This window comes from Mytilus trossulus, chromosome 1 (assembly GCF_036588685.1).
Source record: "Mytilus trossulus isolate FHL-02 chromosome 1, PNRI_Mtr1.1.1.hap1, whole genome shotgun sequence".
Lineage (NCBI taxonomy): Eukaryota > Metazoa > Mollusca > Bivalvia > Mytilida > Mytilidae > Mytilus > Mytilus trossulus.
This window is the reverse complement of record NC_086373.1, coordinates 76,709,035-76,729,135: the sequence shown is the minus strand read 5'-3', so window position 1 is coordinate 76,729,135 and position 20,101 is coordinate 76,709,035. Positions and strand designations below refer to the sequence as shown.

General features: G+C 30.7%; 1 protein-coding gene across 3 annotated transcripts in view; it reads left to right on the top strand.

The window, feature by feature from the left end:
• The window catches only part of LOC134685383 (A disintegrin and metalloproteinase with thrombospondin motifs 9-like), a 108,766-nt gene that overhangs the window by 38,277 nt on the left and 50,388 nt on the right, over positions 1-20,101 (top strand). For all 3 annotated transcript variants that reach the window (XM_063545099.1, XM_063545109.1, XM_063545116.1), the window contains one exon: positions 17,016-17,056. In XM_063545099.1, the coding sequence (XP_063401169.1) occupies positions 17,016-17,056 (41 nt within the window). The remainder of the gene's footprint in view (positions 1-17,015; positions 17,057-20,101) is intronic.

The window sequence follows — 20,101 nt, the reverse complement described above, 5'->3', positions numbered from 1 at the left end:
CATGAACTTCTTAAATAACCCAGTTACCCTATAAATAATTTAGTCAAATGAATATTTTTTACTTAGATATCTAAGACAATTCCAGAAATCTGTATTTATTTTTAGCCTGATAGCAGCATTCTCACAGTGTTACTTTTTTTACAAAAATATAGAATGTTATTGCAATATCTTTTTTAGAATATCTTTTAAGGCTAAAAACCTAACATGTTGGATATGTTTTTGTGATTTTGTGCACACAAAACAGATCTGATCTGTTTAAACAAGGTTGTACTCCCTCTTCCCTCTCCTGCACTTGATTTTGCCACTGTGCAGTACAACATATATATTGACTATTGGTCAAGCCCTACAACAGTCCATGTACCAGTGACAGTGCTATAATAAGACAGTACTTACCCACATCAGCATGAAGGTAATTGGGAGTTTATTCAACTATCTAGATATATTTTGAAAGTTATAGAGAAGGTCAGTATTCTTAGTGAAATATGACTTGTCTCTTTTCTCTTTAGGAGATCACACCAAATCTTGTTTTATTGTGAAGGATCCTGCTGTTTCTCTTGGATTGGGTGACTTCAGATGAATTATTCACAGCTTGAGAAGCATGTTATATATTGGTAGAAATCATTGTATTTATCCTTATCTTTTTGAATACTTGAGGAGATAGGAATAATTGAATTAGCTTCAGAATGAGAATATTGGAATTGTTTTGCTGCTCTGGATTGTGTACTTCTGTTAAGACTTGTGTGTGGTGGAATACCTTATGAGAAATGCTCAATTTCGTAGGCTTTAGCTTTGAGAAAGAGAAAATCAGCAGTTGCATAAAATAAGTGCCAAAGGTCATCAACACAATGCTGACAGATTTAGTCTAAGTGATTTGTAAATAACATTGAATTGCCTGATCTTGATCGGTTATCCATATTTTGTACACTGCAGTTCATAAACCTTCAGTATTAAATAGCAATTTTATATAAGTTGAAGTGGATTTCCACCTGTGAATTATGCCTAATTGCATACGTTGGTATGAAGAAATAATAGCAGTTAAAACCACAAAACTGCCACTACTGTGGTCTTAACTTTCCTGTAGATCATATAGGAAGACTTGATAGTCTTGATATGCATACTTGATATTTGTATGTGTTTTGTTAAGTCATCAAACAGGCTAGCGTTCAAACAATACCTTCACCTAATATCTACCAAATCCAAACAATACCTAATATTCACCTAATATCTACCAAATCATACATATTTTCCCACTTTTAACCATAAAACTATCAAGAGAAATTTTGTTGTTTTCTTGGAAACAGATTCCATCAGCACAATTATAGATGACATCATCATAAACATAGATGACATCAGTACAACTATAGATGATATCATTACAATTATAGATGACATCATCACAATTATATATGACATCATCACAAACATAGATGACATCATCACAAACATAGATGACATCAGCACAATCATATATGACATCAGCACAATCATATATGACATCAGCACAATCATATATGACATCAGCACAATCATATATGACATCAGCACAATCATATATGACATCACCATAATGGTAGATAACAATCAGGGTAGATGCCATCATGGCAAACATGAAAGGTGTGGCTTCTAAAGTTTCAAGTTTTTTTGTTTTTTTTTATGGATATGTTTGCAGTTTTAAAACTTAAGAATAGCGTATTGCTGACTTTTGCTTAAAGTAAATATAGATTATAGTAAATATTTTCCCCTAGATAAATTTTGTAGTTGAAATTATTTTTGGTGTAATTATTTGATAGTGAATGAAGGTTACCCTAAAAATTGGCAGAAATTCAGTGAGTTAATTTTCCTTGCTCTTTCTTTTCCTTTGAAAGAAGATGATGATTAGTATTTAATGAAAGGTGATAAGAAGACAGTTTTGGGTCGGTTGATGCAGCCATGTTTATAAATGGTGGTGAAATCTGTTGAGATTGCATTTTCATCAATGAAAAGGGACCTGTTGGGTAATAATCAGACTGATTTTCACACGATCAAATGTCATATTGATTAAGAAAACAGTTCTATGTTACACTATCATGACTATTGGCATTACCAAATCTTTTAACCATTTTGTAATTGAATAATTGGAATTTTCAGACACCAGAAGTCTGTTAATGTAGAAATCATACCTTTATTTTGGCTGCTATTCTTGTTGATGTACGTGATTTTTTTTCTAAATTAGAAATTGTCTAGGCAGGTACAGATAGAAAGCTTATATAATCAATCATATATTTTGTCATACTTGAATGGAGGATTTCTAATGATTGGCAATGATCATGTTATTATAGAAAACTATGTGGGTAAAATAAAGAAAACTCCAGTCGTTTATTCAGAAAAATGCATGTGTGATGTCACATTGCACATTTTTTTCAGTTTTTTTAGTTTAATGATATCTTATTTTTGTCTTTTTTTCATGACTTAGATAAAAACTTTGTTTTGTTTTCCATGGCTTTAGACAAGAGTTTGTTTTACTCTGCTTTGTTTCCATTACTAAGCTAAGGGTACCATAATGGTTTCCATGACAGAGCTAAGAAATTTTTTATGACTATCTGAGAGTTTTGTTTCCCATGACATGGGCTGAGAGGCTTATTTTCCATGACCTAACAGTATTGCTTTACTGTGTATTTTTTTTTGTATGATCTTGTGCACCTAGTAGCTGTTATTAAACCTCTACAAAATAAACTGGTTAGGACAGTAAATCATGTTGCTAGAATCAGCTAAAGTGTGAATCCTGACAGAGCTTATCATATTCCTAATGACTCAGTAATCAATTAATGACCTCTTAAAAACATGATAATTATAGATTTACATCAAAACAAAATTGTAATATGATTAACTAGGCTCCCCACTCTTGTAACAAGATCGTCAAATTCAGATTATAAAGACCCATCTTCCCTCAAAGTATGCTCTATGTAGAATTTCACCATTCTCAAAATCAAATATTAGACGAACATTACAGCCCAATAATAGTTAAGCTATGTAAACGGACACATATTTTACAGGATGCCATTGAAATGAGAGTTAAAGCTTTACTATAAATTGTACTGGTTCTGCTCATTTTGGTTATTTTCAAAAAGTGTTCCGTCATTGTTATACTGAAAAAAAAATGTGTATAGATAATTAGGGGGTTTCTCAAATCTCCTATGTTTCAGAATGCAGAGAAACATACATATACAAGAATTTGAGATGAACTATATATATTTTGACCTCTCCTTGACAGACAAGAATTTTGATCATTAACATTTTGTATAAAAATATTATATTATGACTTCAAAATATTTTTAATATTTATTTTAATGTTTTTATGTAAAATATTTCGAGCATCATCACAATAAAAATCCTTTGGATATATAGTCTCCTGATGACGTTCTTGTATAAAAACAAAATTTAATTTGTTTGCTCAAATATATGCACAATGAAATGTTGCAAGCCTTGCACAGTGTGATCTTCAAAAACTATAGAACTGCAGTTACACATCTCATTTAATTTGGACATAAAAGTTATCTTATGTGAAATCTTAATATATCTTCTTCCTTTCATCTATGTTTTATGTCCTTATAATAAATCTCAGTTACTATTGAAATTGTAACCATTACACATTCTACAAGATGTACAATAAATGATACATATTTTGTTTAACTTAGCTGGATGCTTTCTAATCATTTGTCATCAAGTTTCAGATCAGCTTTAAGGAAAGTCACTCTTTATGGGTTGTTTTGTGGTTTTTAATAAGAGATTGCAATAAGATTAAGATGTAATTAGTAACTTTGATGATCACTGTATTACATACAAGATTTTTTTGCTGAGCTGGTCATTATAAAAAGATGTTGATTTTGATATAAATGTTGCTTAGTTTCTTTTATGAAAATATATATTTCAGAGTTTATTATGACGTTCATTATTACTGAACTAGTTTAGGGGCCAGCTGAAGCACACCTCTGGGTGCAGGATTTTTCTCTCTGTATTGAAGACCCATTGGTGGTCTTTGGCTGTTTGCTGCTCTTTAGTTAGGTTGCTTTCTCTTTGACACATTGCCCATTTCCACTCTTAATTTTAACATCAACATAGTGCTTTTTTTAAACTTTTGAATAAATAATCTAGTTCTCTGAATTTGGCCTGGACTATAGACTGGTGAATTGCAAACAACAATTGTGTTTAGAAATTTTGCAAAGTGCAGAGCATGCTATTTTTGAGGATGACATTAGATTTCCAATAACAAGGCCTATAAATCTTCTACAGTAGTTCAGTTTGATGTGATTATAAGCCATGGTGAAAGTGACATTTGTTAACAGGAGTGTTTGATCAATGTGTGGTATAAAGTAACAATTGAGTTTCACCTATTCTCACCTGGTCTGTATAATCCAATGTTAATGTGTTTGGATATGAAATCTACTATTGTTGACTTTGGATATGGTTAATTCAAACACTGAATCTTGTCCTTGTTGCTGCTAATCCCCATCATCAATACTACATTCTTCACAAAACAGTTGTAAATTATTTTCTCAGTTTGATCTGTTCAAACACTTGTCTGTTTAAAGAAATTTAGATTTCTTTTCAAGTTTGTATTTTATTGAAGAACATTTAGATTATATTTGATGATAGCTTTAAATCAAAGAATAAAAGGTGTTAATCATAGCTGTCAGAGTCCCCTGTCAGAGACCCCCAAAATACAAGCAGAGTTATTGGAAGATTGGTAGGCGGTATTTATGAATAAAAAAGGTACCTTTATAGTATTGTAGTGATGGAGTTGATATATTGATTGATTTGATGCATTCACTAGTCACAAGTCACCATGCAGATTGCCCACCTGCCAGTGACATTTTTTGTTGCATTTTCGTAGCAGCTCCAAGTAAAGTTGATTTCCGTTAATTGTACATAACTTAAACTTTAATTTTCTTATGCCATTCAGCCAGACTTACTTTCGGTTCCTTTAAAGTTGTTCTTTCTGTTTGACAAAAACTTATATGCATTATACATGAACATGATTTTTTTGTCACTTTTTTTTATTTACAGCTTCTTTCAATATGGCATCAAACTTCTTCTGACTATGCCACACCAAATTGAGACTCATTTTTAATTCCTTTAAATCTTGACCATTAAGCAGGGTAAATGTATAATAAGTGAGCAATCTTATTTGTTCTTGTTAGAAAAAGTTGGCAGTTTATCAGAGTGAATGTTCAGAAGTTCATTTTTTCAATATATGTGAAGGTCTTAAATTCTATTTTGACAGATTTTAAAATTAATTTTCACAAGACATGTAATGTGTTTAGATCCAAATAATTTTAGTACAAAAGATCAACTTAATTTAGAAATTATAAATCACTTATAACATAATAAATCAAGATTTTGTCATATTTTGGTCATTTATATTGGTCAGTGAACTTTTCTTTTTCTATATAAACAAACAAGATATTGAAATAACTATTTAATTTTATTCATAATATGATATTTCGGCCACAATTTGTACTTCAAAGTACGTGGTACAGCTATATGACTCATTTATTTAATGAATGGCTGTTATTTATTTTGAATTTATTGAACCATAAAATTAATTTTTGACTCTTCACATTGAATAATCCGCGAAGCGGATTATGTTAAATGTGAAGAGTCAAAAATTAATTTTATGGTTCAATAAATTCAAAATAAATTATTGCCATTCATTATAAATAAATTTCTATCAAAAATAAGGCTCAAAGATATATATTAATATGAATAACGACGTACACAGATGTTTGCGTATGAATACACAACGTTAGAGTGGGCGTGTCTTCATAAAAATTGATAACATTGAAAATAAAGCTAATTATTTTAACCAATCAGAAGACAGTAAATACACCAAATTTATTTATTTGGGTGTATTTTATCAAAATAAAAAAATAGCATTGACTTTTTAAGTTTCTTAATGAGACCCTCAAAGTGACAAAATGAAAAAACTAAAAACAAATTCCAATGTGAAAGACTATTTGTTATTTTAACATGTTAACCAATCAGGAGGTCTTCGTACTACCGCACATAAACCTACAACTGTATTTAAAATACAGAAGTGTCCTTTTAAGAGAATGATCAGAAGCTATATTGGTGTTCTTCAGAATAAAGTGTTGTCAAAATTCAAAACATATTATTATATTATAGGGATAAGCACATGAATCATTGATATTTAAAGATTCAAAACATTCACACAAACTTGTGTTTGGATGACTTTGATTGTCCTTATCAAAATGTTCAAACAATCAAAGCATAAATATTCATATTTTCAACTTGTGACATATAACAACCTCTAACTTATTGTAATATCCATATAACTTTGAAATGTGCATGCAAACTACAAATTGATGCTAAAAGTATTGAAATATACACAGTTTTATCTCCATTTCATGAAATTGTTTAAATGCACAAAATTTTGAATTTTAATGTAGTGTCATATGTCAAACATCTGAGAACATCAAATCAAAATTTTATGTCATGAAATTTTAAAACAGCCAATCAAATTTTAAGATGCAAACATTGAATATTGCAGTAGAGTGTAGCTGTAGAAATATGCTGTGTCAGCAGTATAGTGTAAGAAAACTGAGTAAATGATTAAAATGATCAAGTAGATGATGATAATTTAATGAAGAAGTTATCAGTATGTGTCTGTGATCCATGTAATTCTGAGGAATTTGATAACCAGGAGCAAACAGTAGGTAGATAAGTTGTGATTAATGACAATTCACTGTGAGAGACAGGTCACATTGTGCCATAATGTTTTGGTAATAACTTCTCAATTTATCCCTCTGTATGGAATGTTGTTGCTGTGTTGGGAAACGTTTTGTCCCAAAAAAATCTGTTAATCCTCAAAAATATCTGTCAATCCGTTATCTTGGTCAACATTACATCATACTGAGAAAATTCACTTGAATGTTCCTGGTTTTACTGTACATGGAAATAAACCGACAAATTTAGTAATGAAGATGAGACTATTATGATATGATGATTAATAGATTTATCCTGTCCTAGACATGTCAAGCACTTTTGAAACCCAATTAAACACCAATTTATTTCAGATAAAATGTCTGTAAAAGTTGAAGTCAACCTTATTTGACATATGAAATGATATCTATATTTTTAATAGCATTAGAACTTATGGTGACCCTACAGGACTCAGTGTTTAACAACAACACTATTTGTGAAGAATTTAAAATATTCTGTTAGAAAAATGTGCATAAATTGTTAAAAGCTCTTTGAAATAGTCCTTTTCCAAAACCAATTTTATTTTCATTTTTGCTTTAAAAAATTTTGGTTGCAATGCAGAGCTATTGTGTGAAATACAGTGATATATTTATTTCACCGATTAACATCAATTAAAGTAGACATACCAGTATTACTCTATCACCTTTCTCAGTATGAAAATAACTTATGAGGATATCAGAAATCTCTATTTTGGAAGGACTATTTTGGACTTAATAAGAGAGAGATATCATGTGTATGAACTTTTGACCTACAGTGTATTATTTTAAGTAATTATTTTTAACATGGATACTGCATAATTTCTATACATTTTTACCAATGTTTGTCATTATTATCGAGGTAACAGCCAAAGAATTCTAAGTGATGCAATCTGCAGACTACAGTTTTAGTTTGTTTCTGCATTGTACTTGCCTCTAAAGTTCAAAGACGGTCTTTATCTGTTCGCTGTGAGATTGTGACCGCATAAATATCAGTCATTTTTCTTAGTCATATGTGAAATTGGTAATATCTTTGTTATAGAATTATAAAAGTTTACATCATGCATTATCCTTCAGTTTGCATTTTTGTGATATTTTTGGCATGTCACTATGCATAAATCATTATAATGACAATAACTTAAGATGAAAGAAATATTTGACACTTCTCTAGTAACTTATTTATTTTCTTTTCATTTAAAAAAAGATGTGCTTCAAAAATCACAGGTGTTTTGTAGAGAATTGAAGTGAGAACTATACAAATTATTTGCTTGATACATATCGCATTAAGATATTTAAAAAGAATGCAAAATCAGTTTAGTGATAAGTTTTGTAAATCTCTTTGGGTTCAAATGTAAAAAAAGGTGAAGCTTGCCTTAATGTTTGCAAGATAATTCTATAAAATAAAAAAAAAATAAAAAAAGAAGAATTTGCTGGTGATAGACCTTGATGTTGTTTATTATAGTCTTTTGATCAGTGTAAATGAGGGGGATGATAGTACTCAAATATTTTTAGATAGATATTCTGGTTCCTTTTATTGATACAATTTCTGTCAGTATAGCCAAGGAGGTTACAAAACCTCCCTGGCAAGGATACATTCATACTGGGTCTTTGACTTAATCTGTACTGAAAAAAAGAATTTGTAGGTTCATGAAGGAGATCTTAGATCTAGCTGGCTTTACAAAATGTGAAAGTTAGAAAAAGAATGAACATTTAGGAACAAGTGTTCTGTATTTCAAACTGTGGAAAAAATCTTTTGATGGAAGTGTTGTCTACAAATATTTAAACATTGAATTTTTAATGGGTTATCATTTGAAGGTCCCACACTAAGATGACCAAACAGCAGTCACCACTTAGCTCATCAATATTTACAAAGTTAAATAACATCAGAGAATGTTAACACAACTTTCAAGTCAAATGTTACAAAGTTTATGTCTCTGATGTTTTTGATTGGAAACATTTTTTCTTCAGACTGCATCTGATACTAGTAGACATGTTGATGAAATCTTACATAGTTTGTTGACATTTTCTGACACGATTCGGTGTCAAGAGATTATACTGTTTAGCTTCTGTTCCTATTACTCAGGTTGTTGTGTAATTTTGAAGTTGATTTTAGTATGAAGAAAAAAAAAATCAGTCTCTTAAATATGTACCACTGAAAGGACCAAATTAGAAAATAACTAAAGATTTACCCTAATATCTAAACTAACATTTGCATGGCAACTTTTGTGCATTGAAAATCTATGTTAAAAAAAAGGATCTTCCTGTGTGTTCTCCTTTAACAGAAGAAAACAATAAGTTGTACTATATTTTTTTTTATATGAGATTAAATGTTGTCTCTAGGATAATTGGTCGTAAAAGCATTCTTACCATTAAAACTTGCTAATTTAAGAGGATTTTGTCGTTACATCATAAAGATCACAGCATGGGTCTATTGAGACCTGATACTGTATCTGTTTTATTGTATAATCCTCTGATGATAGCACCAGTCTGTAACTGTTACTGGGATAAACTCATTGCAATCCTTTTATATTTTACTTTTCTACTTTACTGCACACTGAATTTAACTTGTAACCGACCTGATCGAATCATTGATACATGTGTTTCTATCCATATGGTGGTAGGAACATCCAGGTTCAATTAAGTTCATGTGATATATCAGTCTTTTTTAAACCAATGACCTGTTTATCTACACTAGCTTTCTAACAATTGTAACTTTAAACAGTAATTAGTTATCTATGATAATTGGTCAATCTCTTTTATATAAATAAGATATAGGTGGACAGGTCATTGGAGACGAGTCTTTAGACAAATTATTTAAGTGACGAAGAAAGATAGAAGAGAAAGCATGTTATAAACTGAAAAAATGATGTTTGAAATACAATATAATGGTAAGAGTGGAGATCTCCCAACAAGACATCAGAGAATAATAGATGAAAATTGTTTTATAATTGAGAGTAAATGAGAAATAATAAGTCAGTGTAACTTTACTACAAGAAAATGACAGTGTAGATGTACTGATAGTGCCAGAAATGACAAACTTTCCTTCCTAACAGTACTATTGTTACCTGATGTATATCTAGTAACATAAACCAAGGAGGAGATGGACATTGCTGGATGTCCAATGTATTAAGGGTCTGTATTGAAATGATGAATGTTAGTTTTTTTGCTCCCAAACCCATGATCATTAATAAAGCATAAAAATTTAAAATGGGAATTGCCAAAAATACTGCAAAGTACAAAAGACCATATCAACCATACTTTGAACATTAAGTTGCATTTATAGAGTAATGATTTTATCGTAATATATTTCTTTTTATGTTTTCTTAGCTAAATCAGACATGAGAGAATCGAAATACATTTCTAAAACAATGGAACCCTTGGTGGATGTTAATTGTAGTATCACAACTTATATATAACTAGAAATTCCTTCGTTAGTTTTTTCTCTATGCATGACTTTCACTGCTGGGCATAACTTATATCCCATACTGAAGTTTTTTAACTATAGATATTCTGGCTGTTTACTTATTATGTGCCATTATCTTTGAGTTATTATGTATCAAATTGTAATAAATTGTTGCTGTCCCCTAATGGTCCTTTTATTAATCAAATAAAATATTTGACTGTGTCAGAACAAAAAAAAGGTTTATCAAGCTTTTTTGCTGTGTTTTGGGGGGTCTATAGTCAAAGTAATGATACATTTCTGAAAATACAAATGAATAGTCATTATTTTGCATAACAGTAGTTGAAAGAAATATTTAAGAAATAAACTGTCCAAGACAAAGTCTTTAAAAACGAAATCAAAGAAGTTGTTTGAGCATGTGAACCTTTGTATCAGTCCTATGATTAGACACAGAAAAGATAACCTGTTATTTTTTATTATACAGACATGCAATTAATGTTATTATGTTTGGCCAGCACTAAGTCAAATAAATGAGTATGTTTTCCTCTGCTGTTTTGTCTATTAACTACAGGTTCCATGTTAACAATAAGCTATCTAGGTTATATTGAGCATGTTGATCTATTTATTGAAACCATGACTGTACACTATTGTTTCTTCCACCTGTCTTTTTATCCTTAACATAGTCTGTAAATTTTTCATGTTAAAAATATATTACTTGAAAACTTCCAGGCTTAATTCTCTATAAGTTCTGTATTTGCAGCAAAGATGTGTAAACTTTGTCAAATAAACAGCTAAATGAGAACAATTATAAAAGTATGTCACAACTAATATCATGGGTAAGCTGTGACATTTGTTTAACACATTTTGGCCGATAGTTACAGCTACACACAGGCATAGTAATAGAAGGGCACTATGTTTAACACCCAAAGTAATCTTTCCTTTAAAACTTTTATGAGGGCTTAAGTCCTTTAATGCTTTCTTGTCAAATGACCATTTGCCAATATATCCCTCTAGGTCAGATCTGAACCAGGAATTAGTTGAGGACGCTGCTTTCATTCATTAATGTATATTAACCATAATGAGGTACAATAGTAAGTGAGAAAACTGCTGATGTATAAATTGTATAAATTGTAGTACAAATTCCAATAGCTTTGTCAATTCTATTCATTCATTTAAAAATTCTATTCATTCATTTAAATATAAGTTTGTTATTTCCATTGAGGTAGACACAATATTTAAACAGTTTAATGTCCCATTACAATTTCATTGAACAAATAATCACTATTTACTGGGACTGTGTATAGATTCTGTTTCATAGTATTAATATTTTATTGAGTATGTGATAATATGTTTAAATTCAGATCAGTGGGCATTTTCAGTTTGAATACTATCTCAAAATTTGATAAATAAAATCGGTCAGTCAAATTATAACTTTATAAAATTTACTTGTTGACCTTAAAAGTATTATATAATTTTTATTATTATCACTTTGGTGAAAAGGTTTAAGGGAGGATCATGGGTTGGAACCTTACTGCCTACAAATCAATTTTCTTTGTTTGAAGTATTATCAAGTGCATTCATATTGAGCATTCATACAAAGCTATCTGAATAGTACAGACTGGGAAACAGTAGGCCATTCGATGAGCAGGGCCCAGTCTGTCCCAGATATACTAGCCCAAAGTGCTTGTTTCTTCTTCTTAGTGTAATGATTGATTTAGTAAACTTTTAATTAATTTCTTACACATTTGTATCCAGTACATTTTGGTGAAGTCTCAATTTTTACCAAATAATTGAACTTTTTCTTGGTCAGAAAAATTAAGATCTACACATGCAGATATTAAAATTGTCTGTAGTTAGGGACTCTTATTGTCTGAAATACCGTTACTTGTGTAAAAACCTTGAAGGCTGCAATAGTAAAAGCTTGTTTTTTTCTTTTTGATCATCAAAACTGTTACTAAATGATTTTATGCATCAGATTTAAATCAGTGGCTATATATATATAGTTACTATTATCTCGGAGAAACAAAGTAGGATTTATGAATGAAGTAAGTGTCGATGTACTTTCACACCTGTTACTCTAGTAACATCCTGAGGACATAAAATGTCACAAGTTACTGATTGACGGATTCAAGAAAATCTATTTTTCCTCCATTTGATATAACTGACTGGACCACACAGTCCAGTACTTTATGATAAGGCATCATGTCCAGTTGATTTTTACACCACACGTTACACATCTAGGGACAATGACCAACACACATTCTTTTTAGGCCAATGTTCATTGACTGGTCTAACTTCATTAACTTCATTCATAATGACATATGCAGATTGCCTTTCAGCAATTACACTTTTTTACCATCATCATTTGTTTGGCTGTAATGTTTATTGGTTATTTTGTTAATAACTTACACTGTTAAAAGACTAGGTAGTCAGTGCTTGCTGCATGATATCTGTATCAGAAATGAAGGTATATCATCCTTTAATGAGCTTGTTTGTCCGTTACTCTGAAATCCCATACAGAGTAAATTAAAAGATGAGGTCAGTACTCTGTCCACATTTTGTTCTATGGTGACTGACCTCAGAAACTGGACAGTCTGGTTAACATAGTTCTTCATCAACTGGCTACTGAACCCAGAAACAGGACTCCTGATTTAAGATAGGTTGTCATCTTTTTATTTTTATTTAGTTGTTTCATGTTGTCATTTATACCATATTTTGTTATGGTTTTTGTTTATGGAGTCTGTGATGTTAGGATAATCACCTGTGGACCTTTGGCTTTGCTTGTTTGTTTATTTACCAACGCTTATCATATGCATCATATTTTCATTTCATATTTTGTATCCAGTTACCATCCTATCCAATCGCAATGGCCGGACATTGATCCAGAGTTTGTTGGATGAATAAGGGATGGAAGATTTGTAATCTTTCTTAATATGATAATATGACAATATTTGAGGAGACAGGATTATGCTTATTATGAATCATAGACTTGAAAGAAAAACTTGAGACCAAAGGCCAATAACTTCCCTCAAGGTTACAAATACGCTGTGTTGAAGACCCACTGGTGACCTTCAGCTGTTTTCTGCTCTTTGGTTGGGTTGTTGTCTCTTTGACATATTTCCAAAAGTTAAAAATGGAATTTCTGTATGCAAGAAAAGAAAACTTGCATAACTAGAGTGGACTTACTTAAAGCCACACCATGAACTCTGGCTGGACCATAGTTGCCTCATTGGAAATCATACCACATCTCCTTAGTTATTTTATACTTATGGTGATATTCATTTTCATTTTAATGACTAAATTTTAATTAAAAGTTATATACATTTACATGTTACAAATAATATATAAATATGTAACAGCCTGTGTTATTTATGTTATAAGCTATAAATAGGAGAAAGCAATAATAATGTTTTTCTTAATGAATTGTAACATACAAAAAACTAATCAGTTTATTATCATGATTGATAAGAAGGCAATTCTTATGGAAAGTTAAGATCTTGATGTTTGGTACTATGCTAGATCATGTTAAACTTTTCAAATTAACTTCAGTAAATTACTGAGCCTTGAATATGTAAAGATTTTACTTTTGATATTAACTCGAAAAGCTTTAAATTCCCTGACCTTACTGTTCCTGAACTTTGGATAAATTTGATGCTTGCATTTTTATCAAATCTCTTCTTTTCAACACTATTTGAAAAATGTATTTTTAAAATATTTAAAATGTCTTTCATTGTGCAGTAAATCTGCGATGCATGCATATATCATTGTAAATCATTTGTTTTTAAATGAAGGTATTACCTAAAACCAGGCATTTTGTATAACATTGACAAGATAAAACTAATAAATTCAAAATAAATGGAAGATTTTAAGTAAGATAGCACTTTCTCTAAAATATATGGTGCAAATGTTACCAAAGTATGTGTTCATTATAGGTTGGGAATGTTTAGTCCTTTATGTTTAGCAAGGCAAGTATGGTAGAACGATTGTAAAAATTCCTGCTGTACTTGGTAAAGAAATAACATCTTTTTTGTTGAAAGTTATGTCATTATACAAGCAAAAAACATTTTGACATGAAGAAAAACAACAACATGCAGACATTAATTTCTTTGTACTTGTGAGGTCATATAGTGTTAAAATAAAATTTAATTCCCAATAGAAACACAGTGATATTTCATGATATTTTGTCCTTCTGCTCTAACTTTTGGACATGGACATTTTTGGAAAAAACTTTTCTTGTGTACGGAAAAACTTCTTGTGCACAGGCCATTTGATTTTGTCATACAGAAAGTCCAATTTTTTGCCATATTACAAATTCGTTAACAGCATGTCTTATAGATGTGAATCTTCTTGAAGTGTTTTGCAGACAACAGTACTATGATCAAAATATTACTGACATCATTCGTCTTTGATCAGTGCATATTGTTTCTTACAGTGCAAGTTTTTCAAAATTATTGTGGCAGAAATTAAGGAATGCTCTTATGATTTGGATATCTATCATTGACTAAATCTTTGATAAAAACTATTTGGCATAATATATCATAGAAACTCCTTGTTGTACACTTTGTTTACCCGGCACTGACACTGTACTTAAAACTAGAATGTACCTTAGGATGTACCCTTGTTTATCTACCAGGTAATGTTATGAGAAAAAAGACCATTCTGCATGAAAAAAATGGAATGTTTCTTAAAAAAAATAATTTCTAAAGTCCGTTTGACTTGCAATAAACCAAACAACCCCGTTGAAACTAAACTCACAATAGATGGTTGTTACGTGTTAAGTGCATTAGGGTTAATTGTTGTGTGGTTTAAGTAAGTTCACAATGGGCAATGATATTCTGTCATTAACCTCTTTGAAAAACTATGCAGAGTACTTGACTAGTTGTTTTTTCAGGAATAAAGAATGGATGACTTTTCAAGCTTCTGATCATTGTAACACATCATTTAGGATAGTTTTATATTGTAGACGTAGTTTGACGTCATGTAAGCGGTTAGTTAACATGTTTTACATATCCATTGTGTTTGATTGCTTTACCAAAGTAATTAGCCACCAGAGGGGGTAAATTATGTTTATTACGATCACTTCAGCCCGTCCTTTCATGTTTATAGACCTTCCTTTAGAGATGAATTATTGAGGTATAATACATCAATATATCCAGCTTTTTACTTTTCTGTGTTCAGTTACTGAATGAAAAAAAATAAAGAAACTAAACTAATTTTTATAACAAGAAATTACATAATTTGGTTGTAAATGTATTTTGACGAAATTTATTAGGTTTAAGCAATTTCAGCTGTGCAGGTGATTTGTTTTACAATGTAAACAGTTCATTGTCCTTTCTGCCAGACATCATGTGAAGCATATACTTGGTTTAATCATAAAAACACAATTGTTTGATGCTTCTATATCATACTATTCAGTAAAGATTGTAAAAATGAGGACCAAAATTTCTTTGTTTTTAGAACATTGAATGAACATTGAGGTCTGAGGTCTGTTGGACTGGACCTGTGTTTGTTTTGTGGTAGTTGAAGTTACCAGGAACAAGTACCATAGTATTCTTCATGCTATATACCATTCTTATGGCTACACTTTTGAGTGATAGAGTGTTCTTGGTCCCAGTTTAATAAGCTGACAATACTTTTTATGTCAAGTAGCTTACAAGAATTTGATGCATGTTTATGCATTTTAGTTCATGTAGTTGACAGTTTTTGTTTATCCAATTTCAAGCAGTTTATAATATTTTCATTCAAGATTTTTTGCATTTTTCATGAACCATGATTTATCAGTTCACACAAGATGATACATTTACATTTATTCCATGTAGGTACTTTACGATTAGCTAGGAATTGTATTTTTTCTTATTAATTGTCGTTTGTAGTGGCTGTTATAATTACATGTCATTACAGAATTTGCCTGGTCATCGATGTTCCCTTTGAAGAAGGGTATAGGTATGCACTCTAATTAACAGTAGATAGACTGCTACATCACAGTTGTATTGCATTCTCAATGAATAGAATGATATCAGAAGGTTGTTTGAAGATATGTACTTTTTCACATGTTTTACTATGCAATGTGACAAGTTTGAAAAGGACAAGAAAGTCATCAGTATAGCTGGGAATACAATACAGTTATATCATAATGATGATGATGACTTGTCACGGATTATTGAGATCTAAAGTTTTACAGATCTTGGGTGATCCTGTTAAATCTATTAACCCACCTAGCATAAAGAATTGTAACCTAATTTCCATCATTAATGGGTTAATTACATGTCTTCTCTGATCCATGATCCTACTCTGTTTGAGATGGTGTCTTTGATTTCATGTTTTTGTTGCTTTAACTGAAACAGTTGGCTTGTAGTCGGAAGAATATTTTGTTCTGTTTTTTTGTCCCATGACATTTTCCCTAGTTTTTTCTTGGCAGAACATGTACTTTTGATGGTATGCCTATATATATATGCTAGCTGGAAGCTTTTTCTCAGACTTATTTCTGGTGAAACGTTTAAATTGCAAAGTTCTCATTCAAGGAATGTTGTCATTGCTTCAATCATGACTTTGAAATTGTTATGTCAGCATTGTATTTCTATTATTTATTTAGCTTTTTAAGAACTGATTTGTCAATAAACGAAACAAAAAATATATTTGTTCATGGTTCCAGAATAAAGCAATGCAGCATGTACATTATTTTTGGAAGAACTATTTTTTAGCATATGAATGCAATTTTGTTTTAGAATGATATTGTTATATCATAAATTGTATTGAATAATAGTTCAGAGCCTATCAAATAGTATTATAATGTTGATCATTATTACACCTTAGATATTATTTCAAGTTCTTCCAACGATTATAGGGTAACTATACCAATATTCTGTTTTTGTATTTTTCAGACAAGATATTTGTCGGGCGCCCAAAAAATGTGATACTTTAGGTAAGTGTTGAACTATTGCTTACATGTTCAGTTAGAAGTGTGTACTTATTGATCTGTTTTTATATGAAATGGAGTACATCTTCAGAATCAATGTTAAGTAATGCTCACTCATAACAATGGTATATGATATAACATCAATCGAAAAATGACAACCCATTGTCTATAAAAAACAAGGAGAAGTAACTATAAATATATATTTACAATGGGATATCCAAAAATATCATGTATTAACCCTTGCAAAGTATTTTGAGAAAGTGTTATTTATTCTTTTCTCAAGGATTGTCTACGAAGTGTTTTATATTCATGGTCAAAAACTGTGGAAAGATAAAGAGATACACAACATTATACAAAAGAGGGACGAAAGATACCAGAGGGACAGTCAAACTCATAAATCGAAAATAAACTGAGAACACCATGGCTAAAAATGAAAAAGTCAATCAGACACACACTAGCACACATGACACAACCATAATAAACAACACAAACGCCACCAAAAACTAGGGGTGATCTGGAAGGGTAAGCAGATCCTGCTCCACATGTGGCACACGTCGTGTTGCTTATGAGATTACAAATCCAGTAAATAGTCTAATTCGGTAGGTTACATTTATGAAAGGGAAGGGGATTGTATTTACGACAACATTATACAAAAAACTACGTAAAAAACTAAAGATTGAGCAACACTACTTCCACCATAACCTAGAGTTAATTTCATGTGCTCTGGAAGGGTATGCAGATCCTGTTCCACATGTTACTTTCTACATATTGTATATGACCTTCAATTGGGATTTTAAATTTTAATTGATTGGTTCTATAACATACCCTTTAAGCTTACAAAAAACCGGTAAAGAATATAGAATAAGGATATCTAAATAGGACTGATGGAGAGTAAGATGTCGTATAAATCTTTGTTGAATAGTTTCATTTTTAAAGCCGCTCTATCTAAGTGTAAGTGTTAGTTTTTTGGAGGTTGTGTAATAAGAGGTTGATGCCCTTACTATCCATTACAATGTATATATATACTTATTACATAAAGAAATACACATCAATCTATTGTATGACATCAGCAATGTTGTTTTCAAGGATAATAGAAATAAGACTTTTTTGAAGATACATAAAAATTCTAAACAGAAGAAACATTACTCATTTTATATTGATTAAGAGACACTGTCAGATTTTGCAATCAAAGTATCAAGTAGGCTTATTGGGATAATCTTGGTGTATAATGTAATGATTTAGATTGTTATACAAATGTACTGCCAATCTTGTCCTATTGATAGTCTGTAAGGGACACTATTCACCAAAACTTGTGCAATGACACTTTTATTGGACCGGTATGCCAAAATTTCAAAATGATAACAATTTTGAAGTACTAGGAGATATTGCATAATAGTTTTTCGTTCTACAAGGCTATGTAATCTGCCTCTTTGTCAACAGTCCTATTAGTATGAATGTCCATGTGATCTTGTCAGCCATACATCTACCCCATACCCATTTTTCTGACTGATACAAACAGATGTTTCTCTAGCCGTGAATGACCTTCCTTTATCACTTACTGACCACACTATAAAATCAAATGCTGTTCAATCATACAAGTTACTAATATGCAGGTGTGACCAACATCAAATGTTTGTCCACTTTTATTGTGGTCTACACCCTGATGTAAACATCATCAATGTCCAATTGTTGTATTCCAATCGACCAGTTAACAAGGTCCAGTGTCCGACTGCTATTGTCCAGTTAGGCTGAATTGTCACCGGTAATTGATTTAAGATGTGATTTTATGATTGATTACATCTCCATCTGCACATCTTTTTTTTTAATCTGAAAAGTTCTGAGGCTGTAGCCTTCTTCATGCTTAGAAGTTGGGAAAAACTTTTGAAAATGGGATTTTTTATTGCATACATAGCTTGTTTTAGTCTTATTTTAAAGTTTTTATAAGTATACTTAAAATTATCCATTACAAAAGTCTCTTAAAAAATGGCACAGATTTTACTGTATAAACTATGAAATTCAAATAGTTTTGTATCATTACATTTGTATAACAACTTATGTAATGAACCCTAATATGCCTGTCACTCACATATGGCAAACTTACTTATTTTGTAACAGTTTGATATAGTTTTGTTTTGAAGTTTTTTTCACACAATTATATAATATTATGGCTTGAATTATTTAGTAAAAAAAAGGATAATTTCAAAATCTAATTTTTTAATTTGTGCTCTGAATTTTTATATAGAATAATTACATGAAACTTTTCATTCATGCTTATGCTTTCAATGGCCAATGAGAAAATTTTCAGTATATTTTAAGAACCCAGCAAAATTTAAAAGATAGTTTATTTATTATGACCCTATATAAATATTTTATGCGGTGGGTCTTATTCTAGTTTTGTATCATTCACAAAATTTTAATGATTCAACTCTACAGTGGAGATTTTGCATACTTTTTATTGTGAAGGTATATTATATATTTTGAGGTCTGGCTATTAACCCCTAGGCTATTGAAGATCTTTGTGCTGTATAAAGTTTTATTTCAATTTGACAAAAGCAGTTAAATAATCTTTTAAAGTTTAACCATTTTAATGAAAACCGAGAAACTATGAAAGATATTATTTGAAAACTGAGAAAGAACAAGTTATGAGTTTAGAGATTAAAATTTCATAAAATGATCATATGACAAGACTAATTATGGCCTGTGAAGAGATTACAGCCACAAAGAAGATAAAGAAGCAATAAAGATAATGTCTTGTAGCGACCATAATGATCACACAGTGGGACTCATCCCGTAATTGTTACCCTTATAGTCACATAGATCTGCTCTCTGCTGAAATGACAACTTTTTGACAAGTAAAGAAGGCATTTAAAAAACGACATGAAACAATGAAGAAGGAATTTCTTATATGAGAATAAACAAATGAAATTGCATGGTTTGAATTTCAATCATTTAAAAGCATAAATACTTTTTCTGTTCAGCTTGACATAGAGGTTAAATGTTAGCATTTTGTATGAATTTCATACAAACAGATCCAGTGCTTTAAGTGCTTTT